General features: G+C 43.8%; 1 protein-coding gene across 1 annotated transcript in view; it reads right to left on the bottom strand.

The window, feature by feature from the left end:
- Window positions 1-16,072, bottom strand: part of LOC147123417 (E3 ubiquitin-protein ligase DTX3L-like) — a 32,105-nt gene extending 16,033 nt beyond the window's left edge. Inside the window, exons 1-3 of the mRNA XM_085972569.1 lie at window positions 15,791-16,072; window positions 13,106-14,383; window positions 2,775-2,992 (exon numbers count right to left, since the gene is read on the bottom strand). Coding sequence (XP_085828695.1) covers window positions 2,775-2,992; window positions 13,106-14,383; window positions 15,791-15,832 — 1,538 coding nt within the window. The 5' untranslated portion in view covers window positions 15,833-16,072. The remainder of the gene's footprint in view (window positions 1-2,774; window positions 2,993-13,105; window positions 14,384-15,790) is intronic.
- Between the last annotated feature and the right edge of the window lie 1,348 nt (window positions 16,073-17,420).

Genomic DNA, 17,420 nt, shown 5'->3' with positions numbered 1-17,420 from the left:
TTAGATTTGTCTTTTTAACATTTTTAGACATCTTAACATTTTTTTGTACTATGGCTCTATTTGTCTTATTACCATTTTTTCTTACGCAAACCCTATTTGTTAGTGCACTCTTTTGTTTGTACTTTCTTTTCCCCATTGCAGATGGTTTCTACCCAATAGCTAAGAGCAGTGGGCTTTTGAATAAATATAACAGATACCACTTTATGCCTTGAAGCAATACAATCATAGTTAGAAAGTGTGAGAAAAGGTGAGTTAGCTCTTCTTCACCAAGTTATATCTGTAGACCACTACAGGAAAGCCATGAAGGAGGATTATTTCCTATGGAGAGAGTATGGGGGAGTGCGCTGAAGACCCAATATCTTCAGTTAGCTAAAACAGGACTCGAAAAAAGTATAAATAAAAAAGGAAAAACTGCAGATGCTGGAAATCTGAAATAAAAGCAGAAAATGCTGTAGAGAGCAGGTTCGTCAGCACCTGTGGGTAAAAAGGCAGGTGGGTGTTTTGGATGTGTACTGTTCTGAAGGGTGCTCACCCAAAACATCACAGCCTTCCTTTCCCCTTTACAGATGCTCACTAATATGCTGTGTACTTCCAGCAGTTTCTGTTTTTACTCATGAAAACAAGAGTAGTCCCACAGACTCCAAACAATCCAACTGCTTTATGCCACAATTTTATATGGTTCCCTGAACTCTCTGGAAGTCTACAGTTTATGCCTCACAAGCCAGTAGATCGCTATGGAAACACATCCCTACTGTGGATATTGAATGATACCAGCTATCCAAAGTCATGGGCGAGGCTTGACCTCATCATGGAGTTAACAAATGGAGATTTAAGGATGCTACCAGGCCGAGATGATACATACTGATAAAACTTTAACAAGACAGATTTAAGGCTGGGAGATGGAGGCTGAGCAGCTGGATTTAATGCTAGAAATCAAGCAAGTGCAGAGGTGGTGCGAGTGGCAGGGGCTGGTGTCCAGCGGCAGCAGCAGGGAAACAGACGACACAGAGCAGGATAAACGTCAAGAACATCACAGCTGTTCAATCAGCTATAATTTTGAAAATTGCTGGGCTGATTTAAAACAGCAAGAATAGCTGACAATGAAAAAAACTGAAGATTCCAGTTAATTGGGTCAGCAGTTTGACGTGCAACTGGATCCAATCTTCCAGGTACAGTTCCTACCTCTCTAATAGTGTTAACACAGAGGTGTGAGAAGCTGTCTATTTGGTGTGTTTCATTGTTATACAAATCACAGCTAATCAACCTTACTTTGCTGCAGTTACTGAACTACACCTCTAACATTTTAAATAAGTTGCACAATGCGTATAATACATACTGTTCATCTACCAAACAATCCTGAGTGGTGAAAGATACTCAAACTACTACACCATGCCTTTGATTAGTCAGATCAATTAAAAATTGTAAATTTTAACTTAAACAGACTATCAAATTCACTTAAAAGTCCTGGCAGCAATGTCCCCTCTAATTTTTATTTTAGCTGTGTAGTCCCTTTAACTGGCTGTGCGGCCCATGCAAATTTTCACGCATGCGCGGTTTCTTCAATGTAAAATCCGGTGAACTGCCTGCGCGGGACCTCCAGACTGCTGCGCCTGGCAGTGGCGGATTGGCCCATTATACACTCTGCCTGATTTTCCTTTGCATTAATGAAGTGGGCAAAACTGTGACAAATGGATTTCAATGTAAGCAAATGTGAGGTCATCCACTTTGGATCTAAAAAGGATAGATGGTGATAAACTAAAAACAGTGGCTGTCCAAAGAGACTTGGGGGTCCAGGTACATAGATCATTAAAATGTCATGAACAGGTACAGAAAATAATCAAAGAGGCTAATGGAATATCTAGAATAGAATACAAGGGGGTAGAAGTTATGCTGCAGCTATACAAAACCCTGGTTAGACCACACCTGGAGTACTGTGAGCAGTTCTGGGCACCACAACTTAGGAAGGATATATTGGCCTTGGAGGGAGAGCAAAGTAGGTTTACCAGAATGATACCCGACTCCAAGGATTAAGTTACAAGGAGAGATTACACAAATTAGGAATAACAACAGAAAATGCTGGAAAAACTCAGCAGGCCAGGCAACATCCGTGGAGAGAAAATAGAGTCAACGTTTCAGGTGAACCCTTTGTCAGGTCTTGGCAAAGGCTTCACCCGAAACGTTGACTCTATTTTCTCTCCATGGGTGTTGCCTGGCCTGCTGAGTTTTTCCAGCATTTTCTGTTGTTATTTTGAATTTCCAGCATCTGCAGTATTTTGCTATCGTACACAAATTGGGGTTGTATTCCCTAGAATTTAGAAGATTAAGGGGTGATCTAATTGAAGTTTCAAGACATTAAGGGGAACAGATAGAGAGAAACTATTTCTGCTGGTTGGGGGTCCTAGGACTGGGGGGCATAGTCTAAAAATTAGAGCCAGACCTTTCAGGAGTGAAATTAGGAAACACTTCTACATACAAAGGGTGGTAGAAGTTTGGAACTCGCTTCCGCAAACTGCAATTGATACTAGATCAATTGTTAATTTTAAATCTGAAATTGATAGCTTTTTGTTAACCAAAGGTATTAAGGGATATGGGCCAAAGGCGGGTATATGGAGTTAGGTCGCTGATCAGCCATGATCTCTCTGAATGGTGGAACAGGCTCGAGGGGCTGAATGGCCTACTCCTGTTCCTATAAGGAAAGGATTTGTGAACTGCTGCAGCCTATTCACTTATCAGGCATGGACGTTAAATGTGCTTCACTTTAATACCATACTTACATTGATGGTCCTCCCATCGTACTCGTTTTGTGATGAATATCATTCCATGTTACCACATTGCTTCTCCCTGTAGTGCTCGATGTGCCAACAGTGAAGATCAATCTTTGATCAAAGGCACGCTGTAGAAGTTTGAGCACCTTTCTCCCCTCAGAATTGTCTGGCAGATAAGCAGTACGCGTTGTACCATAATATCTTTGGCCAGGTCGAGGATGCTCTACCTATAATTTATACAAAATAATGTTAATAAATTATCCATATGCTTTATTAAAACTACTAATAAAACACAGCTCTGACTCCATTCCCCTGATAGTTCAACAAGTTTACCCAGTGAGCAATCAAGCCAAAAGGATCAGGGAGATCCCAAGTTTGATCCCTGGTTTGTGCTGACTTAGCTGATCTCAGCCAGGGTGCATGGTAAAAATGCTACACTTGGTCAGTGTCCTGGGTTAAGGTTGTGGAAAAAACAGACAGAGTTTCACTCCTGACTGGAAATTGGATGAGAATCAACACCTTCAGGGAGGAAGGGTGAAAGAATCATAGAATCATACAACACAGAGGAGGAGGCCATTCGGCCCATTGTGCCTGAGCTGGCTCTTTGGTAGAGCTATCTAATTAATCCCACTCCCCTGCTCTTCCCCCTTGGCCCTTTAATTTTTTTCCCTCCAAGTATTTATCCAATCCCCTCTTGAATGTTATTGAATCTGCTTCCACCACCCTTCCAGGCAGTGCATTCCAGACCACAACAACTCGTGTAAAACAATGTTTCCTCAGGTCGCTTCTGGTACTTTTGCCAATCACCTTAAATCTGTGTCCTCTGGTTACCAACCCTTCTGCCACTGGAAATAGTTTCTCCTTATTTACTCTATCAAAACTATTCCTGATTTTGAACACCTCTATCAAATCTCCTCATATCCTTCTCTACTCTAAGAACAACCCCAGCTTCTCCAGTCTCTCCACATAACTGAAGTCCCTCATCCCTGGTACCATTCTAGTAAATTTCTTCTGCACCATCTCCAAGGCCTTGACATCCTTCCAAAAGTTTGGTGCCCAGAATTGAACACAATACTCCAGCTGAGGCCTAACCAGTGTTGTTTTTTATTCGTTCCTGGGATGTGGGCATTGCTGGCAAGGCCAGTATTTATTTCCCATCCCTAATTGCTCTCGAGAAGAGCTGCATTCTTGAACCGCTGCAGTCCATGTGGTGAAGATACTCCCTTGCGCTATTAGGGAGGGATTTCCAGGATTTTGACCCAGCGACGATGAAGGAACGGCAATACATTTCCAAGTCAGATGGTGTGTGACTTGGAGGTGATGCTATTCCCATGCACCTGCTGCCCTTGTTCTTCCAGTTGGTAGAGGTCACAGGTTTGGGAGATGCTGTCAAAGAAGCCTTGGCGAGTTGCTGCAGTGCATCTTGTAGATGGGTACACACTGCAGCTACAGTGCGCCAGTGATGGAGGGAGTGAATGTTTAAGGTGGTGGATGGGGTGCCAATCAAGCAGGCTGCTTTGCCCTGGATAGTGTTGAGCTTCTTAAGTGTTGTTGGAGCTGCACTCATCCAGGCAAGTGGAGAGTATTCCATCACACTCTTGACTTGTGCCTTGTAGATGGTGGAAAGGCTTGGGGAGTCAGGAGGTGAGGCACTCACCGCAGAATACCCAGCCTCTGACTGGCTCTTATAGGAACAATATTTATGTGGCTGGTCCAGTTAAGTTTCTGGTCAATGGTGACCCCCAGGATGTTGATGGTGGGGGATTGGGTGATGGTAATGCTGTTGAATGTCAAGGGGCATTGGTTAGACTCTCGCTTGTTGGAGATAGTCATTGCCTGGCACTTGTGTGGCACGAATGTTACTTGCCACTTATTAGCCCAAGCCTGAATGTGATTCAGGTCTTGCTGCATCCAGGCATAGACTGCTTCAAATTCTGAGGAGTTGCGAATGGAACTGAACACTGTGCAATCATCAGCAGATATCCCCACTTCTGACCTTATGATGGAGGGATGGTCATTGATGAAGCAGCTGAAGATGGCTGGGCCTAGGACACTGTCCTAAGGAACTCCTGCAGTGATGTCCTGGGGCTGAGATAATTGACCTCCAACAACCATCTTCCTTTGTGCTAGGTATGACTCCAGCCAGTGGAGAGTTTTCCCCCTAATTCCCATTGACTTCAGTTTTACTAGGGCTCCTTGATGCCACACTCGGTCAAATGCTGCCTTGATGTCAAGGGCAGTCACTCTCACCTCACCGTGAGCAGCGAATACAGTATACTAAATTGAATGAAGTACAAGTAAATCGCTGTTTCACCTGGAAGGAGTTTTTGAGGCCCTGGACGATGGGGAGGAGGTAAAAGGGCAGGTGTTGCATCTCCTGCGCTTGCACGGGAATGTGCCGTGGGAAGGGGAGGGGGTGATTGAGGAGTGGACCAGGGTGTCGCAGAGGGAACACTCCCTTCGGAATGCTGAAAGGGGAGGGGAGGGGAAGATGTGTTTGGATCACGCGTTCACTACTACTTTCTGCTTTCTGTCCCTCAGCCAATTTTGTATCCATGCTGCCACTGTCCCTTTAATCCCATGGTCTTTAATTTTGCTAACAAGTCTATTATGTGGTACTTTGTCAAACGCCTTTTGAAAGTCTATAAACACATCAACTGCAATATCCTCATCAATCCTTTCTGTTACTTCATCAAAGAACTTGATCAAGTTAGTCAAACACAATTTGCCTTTAACAAATCCATTTATTAGCCCATACTTTTACAAATGCCAATTAATTTGTCCCGGATTATTGTCTCTATAAAAGACATGGGGGTAGATTTTCCCGAACCTGTCGGGAAGGCGGCAGGACTTCCCCTTTCGGGTTTTTGACCCGCCTACTTCGACGTCTGGCTAATCCGCGCGATTTTCCCTTGATTGACCTTGTTGAGCCCGCCCAGCGGGCTCAGCAGGCCAATTAAGGGCCACCCGGCAACAGGTGATGTCACAGACTGCAATTTCATCTGTCAAGAGTTTTTGACAGATGAAATATCAGTGTTTAACAGCTGTTTGAAGCTGTGAAACACTGACACTCTGAGTTCTAACATGAGTCCTTCTGCACAGACTCAGTTAGAACTCTCACCAGCACTCAAAGCTGAAGGCTGTCACTTTTCACAGATCGCAGCCATTCAGCTTTCAGTTCCGGTTGAGTGATGGGCTCCCGACGGCTACAGGAAGAAAGGCTGTTAAGTAGGTAAGTAAAAGTTCTTTACACACTTTAGACACACCAAACACACTTACCTTTACACTCATGCACCCATCACTCACCTGAGCACCGACATCGCGACCCCTCCAACTCCTTCAACCCGACGGCCCGCCTGCTCTAACCTGGCGTGGTTTGGAGCCATCGGGAATCCCACACGAAACCCCTCAAAATAGGGATTAGGCTAAAAACTGTGTTAACTACCTGTTAACAGGCAGTTAATTGGCACTAATCCCTTCCCGCCTGGTTTCGGCGGGTCCCAGTGCAAGGCGGGTACCCGCCGCCCCTGAAACTTACGTGGGGCTGGGTTTTGGGCGGGATGGCGCCGGGACCCCCAAATTCAGGATTCCCCCCCCCCCACACGCCTGAAACCCCACCTGACGGCTCCACGAAAATCTAGCCCATGGTGTGAAAAATAAATATGACTGAAATAACCACCAGCTCCATCCATAAAGTAGAATATCGTGGGCTGTTTCCACACTAAACTGATGGGAAACAGATCTAGATATAACTAGTCTGCAGCTAACCCAGCAGCTTCTGTCTGGCTCCGAGAGGCAATGGAAATCATAGTTGCAGCTGAAACTAGTTTGAGGACACCAGTCTGCCACGTCAGGCCAGAGGGATAAGTGAATATATGGGTACAGTATACAACTGTGATGAGCTATTTTTTCTGAATCAGGAGGAATAGTTCTGATTCCTCCAAAGGTAGTATACAACAGTTCCACAAAGCAAACCTACAGCACAGTTTAAAAAAAAGTAAAACCCACAGAAAAAACACAAAACGTGTGTTATGCACGTAAATTTCCTACTTCTAAAGAAAATCATTTAATTATATCCCACATAGAGAAAGAACCAAATCCTTTTTCAGCATTGCCAACATCAGTGATCCACCTGCAAGAGCCACAATTCCCGATGATTTATTCCTCATAATGCTAGAGATTAAAAAATATAGCTCTTCCCCATTTTGTAATTTGTCACATGAATCAAACATTAAAAAGAAACTAGTGGGACCTATGAATGACTCACAAGCTTTGGCTAACTTTACCTGCAATTTTAAATGACTTTTTAAAATCCTGCACTATGCTGTGTATTTCCTTTGTAGAACTGTTGAATACTACTTGTTCAGTAACCAGAACTATTAGGCTTCCAGAGCAATAAGTTTTCCCTGATGTATAGGTAGGAACTGATAAATCCTATGGCCCCAAAATTGCTCAAGGACGGGATTTCCAACAGTTACACCAGGATCAGACCCACAGATGCCCTCCAGTGTTAACTCTGCCAGAGGGTGAGAACACCCAATTAGCATGGGCCCAGCAGGCACCCATGTCAATACAGCTGCCTGCCAGCCCAGAGGTCAGAAATTCCAGCGCCGTCTGGATTGGGTGGGGTTCAAATTTGCTCCCCCCCACCTCAGGAGAAATGATTTATTGGCTCCTTCAACTCCCTTACAAAAGGGGGCCAGCAGTAATTCTTTTTTTGATTTACCTTTTATTCAAGAGTCCCCATTGATGAGAACCCACTTGTGCACTTCAGGAAGCCAGTATTCCACTTACACCAGGTCCCAGTAAGGGTAGAAAATTAGTAACTACCAACACAAGGCACCATGTTAGGTTTCATCCCTGCAAGACAAGCCCCTCCAGAGACTACCAGTAAAGGACAGGGCCCTGTATATCTGGGTCCCAGCCTATTTGCTGAGCCTTCCACATCACTCCCACCAGAGGCATGGAAGCCCAGGACATTTCTGGGGCCTAGCTGTTAAACATTATGTATAATATCCTTCCTTGCGCTGTTCATTAATGAAATATTAAACTGGAGGGGGGAGGGGCGGTTCAATTTCAAGGGTTAGCACACCCTTCTTTAACCTCTAGGGTTTGGGTTTGAAGTTAGCACAGAATGCGAAGCTGAAAGTAATGGGCTAGAAACTGTGGTTAGAGACGTACCTCTGGAGTACGCCTCCGGCCCGCAAAACAATTACAAAAGTACCTGCTGGCGGCCAGGCTGCGAAAAGTTGCGGTCTCAGACCTCGAGGTGGAGGGTAGCGTAATGGCCCACGGATCCCAGGGACGCAGGCGGTGCGGAAGTGTACCTGGGATCACGTGAGTCTGGTCCACCAATCAATAAGCAGAATTCCATTTCAGTCATTTACGAAGGGAATCCCCTAATGAGATGCAATGGAATCCCGAAATGTAATAATAATTATACAATTAACAGAATTGGAATTTTATTCATAATTACCTTCATTCCACCAACCGCAATAAAAATTTAATTGTTTTATAATTTTAAACATCATTAAAACTGTAATCCAAGCCCATATTTGCATAAACTCATTTAATACAGTGTATGTGCATAATTTAGGATATGAAAATGTTTAATTAAATCCTTAGATATCCCTTACACTGATGCATATAGGCCCTGTGCCTGCTTGCATCTACCATAAGACTTCCGTGTGCAATCGCTGGCCAGTCGCTGAGCAAATAGCCCAACTTTGCACCAGCGATTGCTTTTTCGAGGCCCCTGCGGATGGCCCGTCAACACGTATGTTGACAGGCCGCAAGTTCCGGATTTAGTGCAAGCACATGTGGAAATCCCGAACCTGCGGGGCATTTCAAAGGGAATACGACGGCGTAGAGTCTGCCATCATACACACCGCAATTTGAGGGCCATTGTGTTTCTGCCAGCTGTAACATTATTAACATGAGCAATCTCAGTGCCTAACAGTTGACGTGATCCAGTACAAAATTGCCGATAATTCACCATACGGACTGCTGGCATGGAAAATACCTATTGATACATTAAATGGTGCCCCTGAGGATGTGAGGGGGGGGGGTTGGTTCTGCAAATGGCTGTGCTATGAACAAAAGCACAAAAATATTATAACTTTTTTTGTTGTATTTTTCATTATACAGATATTCAACCACTTTGTATTACAGTGGACATAAATTCCAGTGCTTTATATTCACAACGCTAATGCCTTAAGCTCATTCTGAATTTTTCCTTGTAGGATTCCAAGGAACAGAACAAAGTTCATGGCTACACAAATCACGTTCCTGAAATCATAGAATCATAGAATAGTACAGCACAGAAGGACGAACTGAATTGCTCTTTCGAAGAGCAATCCAGTTGGTTCCACTCCCACGCTCTTTCCCCTGCAATTTTTCCTCCTTCAAGTATTTATCCAATTCCCTTTTGAAGGCTACTATTGAATCTGTATCCACCATCCTATCAGGCAGTGCATTCCAAATCCTAACCACTCGTTGTGTAAAAGAAAGTTTTCCTCATGTCGCCCGATTCTTTTGCAAATCACCTTAAATCTGTGCCCTCTCGTTAACAACCCTTCAGCCATTAGAAACAGTTTCTCTTTATTTACTCTATCTAAACCTTTCATGATTTTAAACACCTCTATCAAATCTCCTCTTAGCCTTCTCTGCTCTAAGGAGACCAACCCCAGCTTCCCTAGCCTATCCACGTGTGTCAGCTGTGGCTCAGTTGGTAACACACTCGCCTCTGAGTCAGAAGGTTGCGGGTTCAAGGAACTTGACTTATTAACTTGAGGGTATAGGGCACAGTATCAAAATTTTCGGATGACACGAAACGTGGAATTGTAGTAAAAGTGAGAAAGATGGTAATAAACTTCAAGAGGAGACAGACAGGCTGGTGGAATGGGCGGACACGTGGCAGATAAAATTCAACACAAAAAAGTGAGAGGTGATATATTTTGGTTGGAAGAATGAGGAGAGATATAAGCTAAATGGTACAATTTTAAAGGGGGTGCAAGAACAGAGACCTGGAGGTGTTTATGCACAAATCTTTGAACTGGCAGGACAGGTTAACAAAGCAGTTAATAAAGCATATGGGATCCTGGGCTTTATAAATAGAGGCAGAGATAACAAAAGCCAGGAAGTTATGCTAAACCTGTATAAAACACTAGTTCGGCCCCAGCAGGAGTACTGTCCCCCATTCTGGGCACCACACCTCAGGAAGGCCATGGAAAGGGTACAGAAGAGATTTACCAGGATGGTTCCAGGGATGAGGGATTACAGCAGGGGAGGGCAATTATTTGGGCTGGGGGGCCACTTAAGTTTTGATGAGCTGGCGAGGGCCGCACACCAATGTCTCACTAAGGTATGCACCAATCGCGAGGTCCCGCACAGGGCGCTCACCAGAGATACTGCACATGCATGGCCACGCAGCAAATTTAAAGGGACTGCGCATGAAAAAAAAGAGGGAACATTGCCGCATGCATAAAATGAACAGCTACCATTAAAATTTGCTATAACATTTATTGTATAAAGAACCCTTCAGGCCGTTTCCACACTTAATAATAACACTTATTAACATGTTAACGAGCATGATACAGGTTTACGAGTCACATTGAAAAGTGCACGTCTGTTTATTTCAAATGGTCTAAATTCATTCATATAGTGGAAAATGAGAGATCGATTCTGCTTCCACTGGCAACTATGAACAAGGTATAAGGCACAATCAATGATAAAATCATTTATACTACCTTTAAAAATTGCACATGAAAGTGCTACTTTGAAGCTTTTGAAACCTAGCTAAGAAGTAATTAGGTGACTCGGTAAATGATTTATACCGCGAATTGCGCCCAAGATCAGCCATCAAATTGGGCCTGTTCATTGTCAACGTACTATCACTCCCGAGAAAAGCCAAGACGCCTGTAGAGTTTGCGGACTTTCACTTGAGAATGGGCAGAAGTAATGCACCATTATAATACACATTTCATCCTCGAGTGCTATTTATTGCTGGGACTGGCCAACGACATAAATCTCTACAACTATCTTCCAGTCATGACAATAAACTTAAACTGTTCATGGTGTGGAGATGCCGGTGTTGGACTGGGGTGGACAAATGTAAGAAGTCACACAACACCAGGTTATAGTCCAACAGCTTTATTTGAAATCACAAGCTTTCGGAGCACTGCTCCTTCGTCAGGTGAAGTGGAGAGATGCATATAGACACAGCATATATAGTCAGAGAATACTGCCAGATGATTACAGGTAATCTTTCTAACTGCCCTTTCTCACACCTCGGCAGAGAGATAATCACATTAATCAAAGGTGTGAATGGTGTCCAAACAGGTCAGTCAGGAAAACATTACATCAAAGAACGAGGTGGGGTCACAAAGGGTCAAATGTTGTAGATGCTGGGGTCTGTACGAAAAACAAAAAACAGACAAAAAACTTTTTTTTTTGCTGGAAATCACAGCAGGTCCGGCCGCATCTGTGTAGAGAGAATAGGCCAACGAAGACTCGAGTCTGGATGATCCTACGTCAGGTGGGGTTACATGTAGCGTGACATGAACCCAAGATCCCGGTTGAGGCCGTCCTCGTGAGTGCGGAACTTGGCTATCAGTTTCTGCTCGACGATTTTGCGTTGTCGTGTGTCTCGAAGGCCGCCTTGGAGAATGCTTACCCGAGAATGCTTTTGTCTGTTTTTTGTTTTTCGTACAGACCCCAGCATCTGCAACATTTGACCCCTTGTGACCCCACCTCATTGTTCTTTGATGTAATGTTTTCCTGACTGACCTGTTTGGACACCATTCACACCTTTGATTGCTGTGATTATCTCTCTGCCGAGGTGTGAGAAAGGGCAGTTAGAAGGATTACCTGTAATCATCTGGCAGTATTCTCTGACTATATATGCTGTGTCTATATGCATCTCTCCACTTCACCTGACGAAGGAGCAACACTCCGAAAGCTTGTGATTTCAAATAAAGCTGTTGGACTATAACCTGGTGTTGTGTGACTTCTTACATAAATTGTTCATGGCATGGGGAAAAAGGGCTTAAATTAAAAACAGTGAATGCAAGGTTCAATATATCCGGGTCCATTTAGTTATGCATCTACTATCCTAATTAAGTGATCATCACTCCCACCCTCCCAATAATTTATAAACATAAATTCAGCTAGTAGTCAGATACCATCTTAAATACACAAAATGTAGTGTAAAATAGTAAAATTTTCCGTTACTAAAAGAATGAAATGGTTGATTAATCAATTATGTGTTGTACTGAAAGTCTTTGTTGCTGTTTGGCAGAGTAGCTCGAGTCTGCGGGGCCTCCGACGTAAGTGGTGTTCTCTTTTTAGTGTGGAGGAAGGGAGCCCAAAGATTAGCAAGGCTGAACTACAATCGCGTGCCATTACCTGGAGTCCCTGTGCTCTGGGATCCACTCTAAGAGGGCGATGAGAATCCCCCTGTCATCCTACTCTGGGTACCGGGAGAGGAAAGACGCAGCGCCGGTCTCTTTTTTCGGTAAAAGAGTCATCGGGATGAGCAGCCATGACTCGGCTCAAAAATGGATAGGGCATGTTCGAGTACACAGTGCATTCTGGGTACGGACGTCCGCCATTGGGGCCCAGAATCTCGGAACAGATCGTTTTAAGATCGGGCTGGGGTGAATCACTTTTGCAAATTGATAAATTGAATTAAATATTACTGCGTGTTCCCTGGCTGCAGTTCGGGTCTGTCTCTGATCCACGAGACGTGAAAGTGGATAGACTAATGTGCAGCACGAGCTCCGGCTCACGTTCTATTTCTGTCCCGTCCAGCGGGCCGGATAGAATGAACTGGCGGGCTGGATACAGCCTGCGGGCCGTATTTTGCCCACCACTGGATTACAGTTACATGGATAGACTGGAGAAGCTGGGGTTGTTCTCCTTAGAGCAGAGAAGGCCAAGTGGAGATTTGATAGAGGTCTTTAAAATCATGAAGGGTTTAGATAAATGGCTGAAGGGCCGATAACAAGAGGGCACAGATTTAAGATGATTGGCAAAAGAACAAGAGGCGGCATGAGGAAAAACATTTTTACGCAACGAGTGGTTAGAAGTTGGAATGCACTGCCTAATAAGGGTGGTGGAAACGGATTCAATAGTAGCCTTCAAAAGGGAATTGGATAAATACTTTAAGGACAAAAAATTGCAGGAATAGGGGAAAGAGCGGGTGAGTGGGACTAACTGGATTGCTCCTCGAAAGAGCCGGCGCAGACTTGATGGGCCAAATGGTTTCCTTCTGTGCTGTACTATTCTATGATTACATCTTTAGGTCAAAATGATGTGGCTATAGTAGAATAGTTACTCACCCCCTGAGTGCCATCTGGTATTGTGTAGTATATCTCAATGGTGTCATAATTTTCATAACCAGGAAGACGTATCGACAAATTCATGAAAGTCATTCTGCTACCATCAGGCTGATTGCCTCTTATCTCACCATACACTTCTCCACATATAGGACAGGCAGATTTGGTTTTAAAAGCCACTTTTATGCATTCCTTACAGAATGAATGTTTACATTTCTTTAAGGTTTCTCGGTCTTCAATTTCTTCCAAGCAAATTGGACAGGTTGTGTCCTCATCTTTTGACTCCAGTTTACTTCTCGCTGCAGCCGAATTTGAATTAGGTTTGCATTCTGGTGTTAAAGGTAACCTCCTGCTTGAATCTGTACTATCAGGCACTGTACGGTTATCAACTTGGCTGGATTTGAAATTATAATCGTGGCCTGTATTAGAATGCAGGGCAGTCTCTGCATTCTTGACATCAGTGGGATTTCCCATTAAATCAAGTCCTGTAGCCTTAAAAGTAACCAAGACTTTTGGAAATTTCTTTTGGAGAAATGCTTCCAAGTCTTTTTTTGTTCCTTTGTCAAGAGAAGCAAGCAGTACAGATTTCAAACTTAAATTTGTAGCAATTGATTGATACAGACTGATAAATGTATCTGTTGCATCAGGGCACTGTAAACTACTCTTCTTTTGTACAAACTCAACTGTAACTGTATTTTTTACTGATGACTTATTACGTCTGAGAACATCAAAATGTTTCTCTATTTTTTGTAGTTGGCTTCCATAAATCATTTCAATGTAATTCAGAATAGTTTTATCTACGGGTACACTGAAATCACAATTAGGAGAGTTCAGAAATTCAGAAGTTATTGCTCTCGATGACCCTATAGATTCTGCACCAGGGAACGCTGTAGATTCTGTGCCAGATGACTTTGCGCCAGAGGATCTTGCAGACTCTGAGCCAGAGGACCTTACAGACTCTACGCCAGAGGGCCTGGCAGATTCTGCTTCAGAGGACCTGGTAGATTCTGCTCCAAAGGATCTTACAGATTCTGTGCCAAAGGAGCTTACAGACTCTGCGCCAGAAGACTTTGAAATCTCTGCTCCAGAGGGCCTAGCTTTAAGCTTCAATAATTCTGTGTGAATCTCATCAATCTTTTCAAATGAATCACTAACTTCATAACGATTTACACCATTCTGACACTTCCAAAATGCTTTGCCTGACCGAATAATGTTTAATGCCTCATTTTCCTTGCCCTTGAAGATGTCTAAATCAACGATTGCGCGGACTTCCGGAAAAACCTGAAAGAAGTAAAATCCAATGATAAAAATACAATTTTTACAATTATACCATTTCTGTATGAGTTATCTTAAGCAGTGGGAAACAAAAATTTAGCAATAAGTTTTCTCCTATCTCTCTTCTTCCAGACTGTGGTGACTGGGATTGATTCTACTTCATCCAATAACCATATGTTTGCTAAGCCTTCTTGTTACTGAGTGGGTAAATGCTCCTAACTTGTGTAGTACTAAGTCATACAGATCAAGACATTCCTATCTTTGGTCTGTCCTGAATTATCTGATCTTAGCATAGCGATAGTGAGCAACTACAACTGGCTTCAGTGCCACAGGCTGCAGGGGTGATGCAGCAAGGAGGGAAGTGAAAAATGGGAACAGGAAGAAATAAATTCAGTGTTTATATTTCTAATCACTCTACAGCAAACCCTGCTGGAAACGGGCAGTGGATACCGGAATTTGCGATGGATAATAACAGCAAGCTAACAGTATTCACTGTATTACCCCTTTGAAACTGACCACAACTTCAGGATGTAGCGCATGCACATCCTAACGTGGAAATCCTGAAGTTAGAATCATAGGATGGTTACAGCACAGAAGGAGGCCATTCGGTCCATTGAGCCTGTGGCAGCTCTCTGCAAGAGCACTTCAGCTAGTTCCACTTCCCTGTAACCCTGCAAATTTTTTCCCTTCAGGTACTTATCCAACTCCCTTTGGAAGCCACAATTGAATCTGCCTCCACTACCCTTTCAAGCAGTGCATCCCAGACCATAACCAATCGCTGCGTAAAAAAGTTTTTCCCTCATGTCGCCTTTGGTTCTTTTGCCAATCACCTTAAATCTGTCCCCTCTGGTTCTCGACCCTTCTGCCAAGGGGAACAGTTTCTCTCTATCTACTCTGTCCAGACCCCTCATGATTTTGAACATCTCTATCAAATTGCCTATCAATCTTCTTTGCTCGAAGGAGAACAACCCCAGCTTTTCTAGTCTCGCCACGTAACTGAAGTCCCTCATCCCTGGAACCATTCTTGTAAATCTTTTCTGCACCCTCTCTAAGGCCTTCACGTCCTTCCTAATGTGCAGTACAGAGAATTGGACACAGTACTCCAGTTGAGGCCGAACCAATGCTTTATAAAGGACATTAAGGAACATTACAGGAAGAGATCCATCAGACGCAGGGAATTCTGGAACTGCAACATCAATGGAGCATAACAACATTAAGAGTGTCACAGGGGCTAAAAAAAAAATTTTTAAAGGTGCTTCTTTAAAAAGAATGGTTTGGCCACAGGTGAATACAATCGCACTTGCTACATATGTAAAGAGTTACTGCAGACGGCATTGTAACAAGCGCTGCCAATCGAGGTTATAGATATTAAACTGTTCGTATTAATAGAAATGGTGATAAAATACAGCAAACCTCCATCTGAAGTCCCTGGACTGGCCTGACCTGGCCTACCATTCGCAAACAGAGCAAACCAACCACTTTCGCTTTGCACCGAATTCAGCACCAGAAGCGGCGCGCGCTGCTCGCCCGCCCCCTCGGCTTCGATTGGAGCGCGACTCGCAGGGCTTTCCTCTCCTCGGCCCCTGATTGGTGGAGTTGCCTGTCAATCACTCGAGTTAGGTTCCGGGGTGGAAGAAACCTGATGCGTCGCTAAAAAGTGCAGTTTCGCTTTCCTTTATCGGAGTTTATATAAGTATATAATAATAAATAAAGTGAAACTATTCCTCTCTGCTATTTGAAAAATAGTTTATTTACGTTGCTTTATTTGGTCCTTAGAGGAAAGCAAGGCCCATGGGGAAGCCCAGTGCTTTAGGCAGAGTTTTCAAGTAAATGACCCAAAATAAGTATTGCGACGTCTCGTTTCTGTGTAGAAAGTGTTTGTGAGTTAGGCCTTTGAAAAGTGATGGGAAGGGGCTGAAAAATTGTGATTCAGCTTGATTTGAGGCAATGGTGTAAAGTTCCTCGTTCATAGAACTGTGGAACGGTTACAGCATGGAAGAAGGCCATTCGGCCAAGCTCTGCAAGATCATTCCCTGTGCCTCTTTATTTAGTCTTGATAAAGGGTTTTGAAGCGAAACGTTGACTCTAATTTCTCTCCACGGATGTTGCCTGGCCTGCTGAGTTTTTCCAGCATTTTCTGTTATTTCAGATTTCCAGCATCTGCAGTATTTTGCTATCGTCTCTGCAAGAGCACTTCAGCTAGTTCCACTCCCCCGCCCTTTTCCCCCGTAGCCCTGCAATTTTTTTTCCTTCAGGTACTTATCCAACTCCCTTTTAAAACCGTGATCGAGTCTGCCTCCACCACCCTTTCAGGCAGTGTATTCCAGATCTTAACCACTCGCTGCGTAAATTTTTTTTTCCTCATGTCGCCTTTGGTTCTTTTGCCAGTCACCTTAAATCTGTGTTCTCTGGTTCTTGACCCTTCTGCCAATGGGAACAATTTCCCTCTATCTACTCTGTCCAAACACCTCTATCAAATCTCCTATCAATCTTCTCTGCTCCAAGGAAAACAACCCCAGCTTCTCCACTGTATCAACATAATGAAGTCCCTCATTCCTGGAATCATTCTCGTCAATCTTTTCTGCACCCTCTCTAAGGCCTTCACATCCATCCTAAAGTGTGGTGCCCAGAATTGAACAGTTAAAGCCATGTTCATCATAATTTCCACACTTTTGCACTCTATGGGGTCGATTTTAACTTGGATGCGGGCAATTGTCAGGTTCCCCGAGTTTTGTGATTACCACACGAATCTAAATGGATGTGTGAGATTGATGCAATTTTAACTCAATTGGCCAATTGATTTTCAACATGTGGGAAGCCTTTGCAAATGGGTTTTTCATGACTGCAAGTACCCTCTGATGATGTCATCATTGCTGCTGCATTTAAGGTCCACAGCAAGCCTTGCTTCCTCTGCAGGCTTCCAAGCTTTCCCCTTATGATGGCACAAGAGCCTGCAGGAACAATGGCCAGCGGGAGGGCAAGAGCTGTGCCTAAATTTGATGAGGCATCACTGCAGGAGTCTCTGGCAGGTTTTGTCTCCAGG

The sequence above is a fragment of the Somniosus microcephalus genome, chromosome 2 (genome assembly GCF_052327205.1).
Source record: "Somniosus microcephalus isolate GS21.2 chromosome 2, FLI_Smic_1.0, whole genome shotgun sequence".
Classification (NCBI taxonomy): Eukaryota; Metazoa; Chordata; class Chondrichthyes; order Squaliformes; family Somniosidae; genus Somniosus; species Somniosus microcephalus.
The sequence above is the reverse complement of the archived record's forward strand: the minus strand, read 5'-3'. Positions and strand labels throughout refer to the sequence as shown.